Consider the following 8,295-nt stretch of genomic DNA (forward strand, 5'->3'; position numbering starts at 1 on the left):
TTAGATAGGTATCTGCAGCCAACATTCGTACCGACCCCACGTAACGATCACAGGAAGGGATAAATTAAACTCCCATTCAAGACATAAAACAGGAGAATTTCTATTTCTCCAGTTCCAAAGGAAAAGAAGACAGATGGAGTATTCCAGCTCGGATGGACCTGTAGAGATTAGCATAGATAGACTTCCTGCTCCAGTTTCCCCCCTCGTTCAACTATAAAAAAAGGAATCTCACCATTTTACTCTCTTTCAGGTCCTTTCACCACAAATTACCCAAAACTCATATTTTAGGTTATTTCACAGCAAATTAGCCAAATACAAAGAGAGAAATTAATTCTCATACCCATTAACTTCATGGAGAACATATCCAACTGGGCAACTGCAACTGGGTACCAAAAGTTTTCGGCATCTTGAATATGTCAAGGAAAATTCTTTGCCTTCACTTTTCGTACCGTAAATGACTCCACAAACCCCACATCAAAGTTCTAAACAATGGACGGGGATCGAAACGAATAGACAAGTCTGCAATTTACAATTGGGAATGAATCGAACAAAATTTCCAGAGAGATTATATAGGTAAACCACTACAGAAGGTAAAAGTACAAGACAAGGAAAAGGCAAGACTCATTGAACTTCATCCATGAGCTCCTGAAGACGCTTTTCCAATTCGTCCACACGAGTAATCCACTCGCTTTTTACGCAAATGGGTCGAACATCCCCATAATTGACCTCAGCAGCAGCTACTCGCTTTTTGGTCGACGACGACGACAAAGAAGAAGGAGGAGGATATTCTCTGCGCTTCTTGGTCTTGATTTTCTGAGCGCTGGCTCTTCGTAACGCCAATAACACATCCGAACCACTCAGCTCTCTCTCTTCTTTCCCAATTGGTTTTCCCTCCTCCTGCTGCTGTTGTTTTGGGTTGGTTTTGATTGGGGCGGTGTTATTCTGGGCAGGTGGGTTGTTGAAGGGTTTGGTTTGTGGGTTGGATTTGACAGTGGCAAGGACGCTGAGGCCTGAACCCCCAAAGTTTTTTTTGGCGAAGGGGTTATTTTTATCCTGCGGCGGCGGTGGTGGGCGTTGAGACTTGTTTGAGACGGCCAAGGTGAAAAAGCATCTCTGAACCGCCGAATTGGTGGTGGTTGTGGAGGGGATGGCGATTTTGGGAAGACATGGCGGTCGTGGTGAGGGTGCGGACACCATCGGGGACGAGGCCCACATGGTTTTTGTGGTTGCGACTCGTGACCTTCCTCGTAAGTCGTAATAATGCTCCTAATAAGATCAACAAATTCACCCGGATAAAGCAGTCCCTTCGAATAATGACTCCCTTACATAGTTTAAGCATTTTATAGATCTCGATTGAATTTTGATGATTCGAACCGTTTAATACTAGCGTTTAACCCGTTCTATACACGGGTAAAACTAACACGTTATAGCATTGTGCCCGTTCAAACCTACTTTTATTAATTGTCCCGTGTATCGAACGGGCACAACGCTAGAACGGGTTAAACGCTAGTTTTTACTATTTGGAAGATGAAGAAATGTTTAAGGCCGATGGAAGGAGGGGTACTTTTGTTGTGCTGGAAGAAGAGGAGGTTTTTAGTATTTGGAAGATGAAGAAATGTTTAAGACAATGATGGAGGGAGGGATACTTGTATTACAATAGAATTCAAATGTTTTTGACTTGGTACAAAAATGACTAAACTCACCTCTATTTAATATTTATACTACTATATGGATGATTCTAGTCTGAAGATATTTCTTACAAAATATTTCTACACAGAAAATTCTAGATTTATACATGTGCTCTAACAAATTTAGATATTTTGACAAAGAACTTCTAGTATCTAGAAGCTCGATATTAAGACTCCTCCAAAAATATCATTTATATTTGAGCTTATTTCTTGGGCTCGACTTGGGCTTCTAGAATATTTCAAAAAAATATCAATGTGAATTTTTTTTTGTTGCTAAGTTTCAGTTCACATGACACAATCTTAGATTGTTCTCACTTTATCTTCTTACCCAAGATTGTTCTCACTTTCTACTCCTTGATGGCTAGTGCTTTATTTTTATGGTACTTTCTGCTATTGTATGAAGATAAAAAAAAAAAAAAAAGGGGAGGTCAGAATTATGTTTCATCATTTGTGGTTTCTTCATTTCTCTCTCTCAAGCTAGAACCAAAATTAACAAAGGGATTTTACACTTTTCCCATCTGCCAGGGGCAGTCGAGTGTCTCTCACAATCTAATGGTCAATTTTGTAGAAAAGTAATGACAACATCTTATCTAGTGAGGAAAATTGTTAACTATATTTATCTTCGTGGCATTCCAGACAATTACAGTCTTATAAAGGTACGGCCAGTTATGTTAAACTCAATCCCTTCTGTTAAACTATACTGGGATCCTAATTGAAGCATTCCATCGAACACGTGGAAGCCACTGAAGCATTATGTTTTTTAAGCCAAATTTTCCAATTACAGTTGGGAGATTTTATCAAATACTTGGAAAGCAATTGAGGGAAGAATAAGAACCTAATTGCAGCATTCCATCGAACACGAGGAAGCCACTGAAGCATTATGTTTTTTAAGCCAAATTTTCCAATTACAGTTGGAAAGCAAAGAGGGTAAACAGATTTTTATTAAATGCAGTAAAGAGGGTAAACAGATTTTTATTAGGATCAAAGTAACGTCAAAAAATAAGGAAGATTATTAGGGCGAGAATGAATGGTTTACCTGTTTCAATCGTGGGCAACGTCCTTGTGGTCGCTGGGGTTTTCGGAAATGGCGTTGACAACGGCTGGAGAGTGGTCGCTGGGTTGGGTGGTGGTGTGGCAACAGGAGCAGAGGAGTGGGAGAGAGAGAGAGGAAAGGGAGAGGGAGGGAAGGAGAGAGCGGGAGAGTAACTTTGGAGGAAGACAGGAAACACGGTGGAGAGAGGAAGCACAATGGAGAAAAATACAATGATCGTAATCGGTTTTTCAATCCAACGATCCTAGATAACCTATTGAATTTGCGATCCAACGGCTGGAGGGGTGCTCATGTTTGTATGAGTAGACAAAAGTCTGCTCTGTTTTATAATATAGATTATATAAGGTGAGACTACTGAGAGTTTATACTCCCTCCGTCCCAAAATGCTTGTCCGGTCCGCAAAATGGAGTGTTAAAAATAATGCAATTTTTTCAAGAAAAAATTCAAGCATTTTTCACAAATTAAAAATACTCATTGATATCTAGTAAGTTGTTAAAAAACTTTTAATTTTTTTTGCAAAAATTGTATTATTTTTAACATTCCGTTTTGTGGACCGGACAAATATTTTGGAACGGAGGGAATAAGTATTTTCTTTAATTAAAAGACGTGTGCGTTAGACTAGTGTGCACATCAGGAATGCGTATTGAACTTTCATTACCTTCTAATATACTCATCCTAAATTTTTTAAAACGTGTACCATCAAAATCATTAGAAAAGCAGCTAGCGACAGGATAATCAGTTTTTAACTATTTTTCTTCTTAATGATCAAAAAACTATTTTTCTTCTTTGTTGTCTATCAAGCAATCTGCATGGCATCACTAATTTTGAACCACTTGATGTGCATCTCCTAACAAACGAATGGGGACATGGATTGCGTACGCCTGAATTATCACATCCAAACCAAATAAAATAAAACCTGATTTACCTAAACCATTTTTTTTATAAGAAAATGGTTGCAAGTACCGTACAAGACATGGCCAACCCTTACGTGAGCTAATTTTTTTCATTGAAAAAAACGCCAACAACAGTAGATATATTGCAATAAACATTCGCATTTCAGTCGTCGATCTCGATAATTAGTAATCCAAATTTATAAAAGATTCTCACCCGACGAGAACAAATTAACTCTTACCAATTACAATTTTTTAGTAAATCTTTGCTACTAAAAACACTTTTGAACGAACCAAATCGTACAAGCAGCTCTCTATAGTCCAAATTCATACTACAAGGAATGAAGGAACCCACATCAATAGTACTATTGTTGTTTCTCCTGCAAGTAAGCCCCCATTTAGTACCGGCCCCAACTTTTGGTTGCCTTAGCCCAACCTTATGGCTAGCTTTTATGGGTCAGTCTAGACATCTCGCGAAATCCATATATACAAAAGGCTCCTATAATGTGAACATGCCTCCATACTCCAAAGTCTAAACACTGATGATTGTTTCCAGGCCAGATTATCCTATAATGTGAGAAGCTTTTAGTGTGCTTTATAAAGCATAAATTTCAGGTTAAGGCTCATAGTCATGGACTACAACTTGAACGGCCAATACTAATCTAAGCCTCATGTTATAAGTTTTCGATGTTGTACCATTTTTGTTTAGGCTCAAATAATAGGTCAGATAATGCATGAATTCCAATGGCCAACTCCCAACTGAGTATATATTGTGGGGGGTATGGTTAACGATCAGTGGGTCTAGGCGTGGTCCTCCGGTTCGCTCCTGCTCGGCACATGCGGTAACCGTCTTGGCCAACGTCAGTCAAAACACCAAAATTCTATTTTGATTAGTCAAAAATACAACCTAATCAAATGCCTAATCAAATCCCAAAACTCCTTTAAAAAGAAATCAATATCACAAAATCAATTTCACACATCCAAATCAGAAAAAAAAAAACTATCGTATATCGTACATTTCTGTACAGCCACTGTCAAAACTTCAACCATACTCCCACCTTCTAATCAGAAACTAGAACTGAAAACCCAGCCACCAAATTAGAAAACCCAAAAAATCCAAATTGATTTTTTCGTTTGGAGCACTAAAAACCCAAATCAATTTGTTCATTTGGAGCACTGAAAACCAAGATTGTAGCGGGGAGAGAGAGAGAAAGAATGAGTACCTAGCAGGAGCGAGCGAGAGAGAGACACAGCGGCTCGACCACGGCTGGAGAAGCAAAGTCGGAGGAGAGGGGTTTTCGTCGGGGGTTTGATTGACAGGAGTACGAGGATCTGAGACCACAGTCAGAGGAGAGAGGGGTTTTCGTCTGGGGTGTGGCAGCGGCGGCGGTGCTGAGCGGTGGAGACCGCGGCTGGAGAGGTGGGTTGAGCAACCACGTCTGGAGAGAGGGACAGCGTCTGGGTTTTCGTCTGGGGTGTGAACTGAATGACGATGTGAGGAAGATGGGGAAAGTGTAGAGCCGGATGGGTACGATAGGGTGCAACGGTGCCGTTTTGTATTATAAAAGACTTGCCGACTAAATAGTTAGTCGGGAATCAGATAAATCCCACAATTTTTTTCGTGAAAATTTTAGATTGGCGCAAAAACACGTATCGTTCCCAACCAAAATTTAATTAGTCTGTAATTTTTGTCTTGGCCGACTAAATATTTAGTCGGAGATAATTCTTGAGTCGGAATGACTTATACCACATTCAAAAACATTAAAGTCTTATAACACACCACCCGAGCCCCATTTGAGATTTTTTTGCGTGATCAGAACCATTTATTTTCTCTAATATTATCAGTTAGATCATTCTTACTAATATTACAGTTGATCGTTTTCCGTTAGACAATTGATCAAACAAAAAATACTATTTTTCTAATGAATTCACGTCTAGATAAAAGGATATTCTAAACCTAATCGAGCCGCAAATTTACGGGAATGAATAATTCAACAAGTACAAGAAAATCAATGATCTTGATCGTCAAGATTGTCTCGCGATCTTGTGGCTATTGCAATAACAATTACAACATAAGAATTAGTTAACTATCGAATAAGTCAAACATATATATAGTTAAGGTAACTACCGAGTTATTTTTTATAATGATCGATCTGAACCATTAGAATTTAATGTCTTACTTATTATTGAATTGTCACTAAAATCGGAGATCATTTGATAATGGCGACCACATTATCGAAAGCATTTAATGTGTTCGGAGACGTTTAAGGGTTATAGTGAACTAACCGAGCCCCGCCTGAGGTATTTTTTCACCATCGAAATCATCTATCTTTAACGTAATACGAATTTGAACATTCATACCAAGAATAAAGTTAACCGCATATGGATAGACAATGAATTGAACAACAAAATTCTTTACATTTAAGAATTTTTGTCCCGATACAGGGGTTTCCTAAGCCTGATCGAGCCAAAATTTTATGAGAGTCTTATGATTAAAAAGGAAAAAAAAATGAGCGGTAGTGATCGGAAAGGTTGCATCGTGCTCAATGTTGTTCGAACAAATATTTTCTTTCATTGAAATTTTTAGAAAAGGAAAAAATTGATATTCTATGACTAAATATATTAGTTGGGAAATTATTTGATTTTTTAATTCGGATTAAATGACATTACCCGACTAAAATACATTTTGGTCGGAAAATATAATTTCATTTTCTACTTTATTAAATTAGAAATAATTATATTTCCCGACTAAATTCACTTTTAGTCGGACAAAAAAAAACTTTACCGACTAAATTGATTTTAGTCAGCATTATTTATTATATTTCCCAAGTGAATTATAGTCGGACAAAAAAAAATTTTACCGATTAAATTTATTTTAGTCGGCATTATTTATTATATTTCCCAACTAAATTCACTTTTAGTCGGACAAAAAAAAATTTTACCGACTAAATTTATTTGAGTCGGCATTATTTATTATATTTCCCAACTAAATTCACTTTTAGTCTGACAAAAAAAATTTTACCGACTAAATTTATTTTAGTCGGCATTATTTCCATAAATTACCGACTAAGCTTTAGTCGGCCAAAAAAATCCCCCGTCACCCGTGAAATTTCTTCCTTCGCGCCACAATCTTACCAACTAAAAAAAAATTTAGTCGGGAAAAATAGTTATTCAGTGACCAAAAAATAATTAGTCGGTGATATTTTTCTATTTTCCGACCAAATGGTAGCTAGTCGCCAATTTCATAACTGTTGCCGACAAAATAAAATTTAGTCGGGAATTGTGTAATTTCTTGTAGTGGAATTATCACATCCAAACCAAATAAAATAAAACCTGATTTACCTAAACCATTTTTTTTATAAGAAAATGGTTGCAAGTACCGTACAAGACATGGCCAACCCTTACGTGAGCTAATTTTTTTCATTGAAAAAAACGCCAACAACAGTAGATATATTGCAATAAACATTCGCATTTCAGTCGTCGATCTCGATAATAAGTAATCCAAATTTATAAAAGATTCTCACCCGACGAGAACAAATTAACTCTTACCAATTACAATTTTTTAGTAAATCTTTGCTACTAAAAACACTTTTGAACGAACCAAATCGTACAAGCAGCTCTCTATAGTCCAAATTCATACTACAAGGAATGAAGGAACCCACATCAATAGTACTATTGTTGTTTCTCCTGCAAGTAAGCCCCCATTTAGTACCGGCCCCGACTTTTGGGTTGCCCTAACCCAACCTTATGTTTTGTTGCTCACTTATAATTAAAGTCATACAAAAGAAAATTACAAGGACCCAAAAAATCAAAATTAGATTGTTATTTGGATTGAATAACATAAAAATGTAAATCCCGGATATAGTGTTTATGATTACCACAATCCGATTTAAAAAAAATAAATTTTTCTTACATTTTTTGAAGCAAAATTTTCAATGCCCATGTGGATTTGAAATTTATACTTCAATGCCATTGGAAAGCTGACGAGTAAACGATACAGAGTTTATAATATGGGGTGATGTCGAGTTCACTAGATTGGCCCCCCTAGAGATTAGTATTTACTACTACTATTCAACTTCTCTTTAGTGGTTGAATGAATGATGAGAGCGAATCCCTTCCAAAAGAAATGCACAAGATCATGATTAATGGACCAACAAATGATAACAATAATAATAGCGTCCTAATTACGGAACACGTCGTCATTGCTTAGTGGAATTTGTTGTACTCTTTCGGACCAAATTTTGAGATTCCTTGGAAAAACAGAAAGAGAAAGTTGGACTTGTAAAAGAATTGAAGCCCACATTTGGAATTTTTTCGTACCAAGGGTACAGAAGACATTTGAGATTTCGATCCAAGTGGTACATAAATCTCTGCGATATGTGAATGGTCGGCTCCAAAAAATCGGAATTAATTACCGTACCAAGGGTTGTAGATATTTTACATTTCAAGTGGGATCTAATTATCTAAATCGTTATATGAAATTGTGAAATGCCATGTAATTAATTAAAACATTATGTTGGTTTCTGAAGTTAGATGTGTAATGGCTTTTGGAACTATAGCTTCCACGAAATTCCGCCAAGTTAGAACTAACCCGTTTTTTTCTTATTTTCTTGGGTTGCGGTGCGCAATATTAACGCTCTATGTAGGCCACGGCCACCCCTGCGTC

The 8,295-nt window shown here is 37.1% G+C and overlaps 1 protein-coding gene and 1 long non-coding RNA gene across 2 annotated transcripts; one reads left to right on the forward strand and one right to left on the reverse strand.

Annotated features, from left to right (window-relative positions):
• Positions 1-317: 317 nt before the first annotated feature.
• Positions 318-5,112, reverse strand: LOC131334279 (uncharacterized). Its single transcript, XM_058369218.1, has 2 exons — positions 2,725-5,112; positions 318-1,266 (listed from the first exon to the last, which is right to left on the reverse strand). The coding sequence occupies exon 2, from the start codon at positions 1,213-1,215 to the stop codon at positions 622-624; it is 594 nt and encodes a 197-aa protein (XP_058225201.1). The 5' UTR covers positions 1,216-1,266; positions 2,725-5,112; the 3' UTR covers positions 318-621.
• Positions 1,364-2,730, forward strand: LOC131334283 (uncharacterized). The gene is made up of 3 exons (XR_009202106.1): positions 1,364-1,509; positions 2,225-2,471; positions 2,600-2,730. It is a non-coding gene; the product is annotated as an uncharacterized LOC131334283 (long non-coding RNA).
• Positions 5,113-8,295: the final 3,183 nt, after the last annotated feature.

Source organism: Rhododendron vialii, chromosome 7a (genome assembly GCF_030253575.1).
Source record: "Rhododendron vialii isolate Sample 1 chromosome 7a, ASM3025357v1".
Classification (NCBI taxonomy): domain Eukaryota; kingdom Viridiplantae; phylum Streptophyta; class Magnoliopsida; order Ericales; family Ericaceae; genus Rhododendron; species Rhododendron vialii.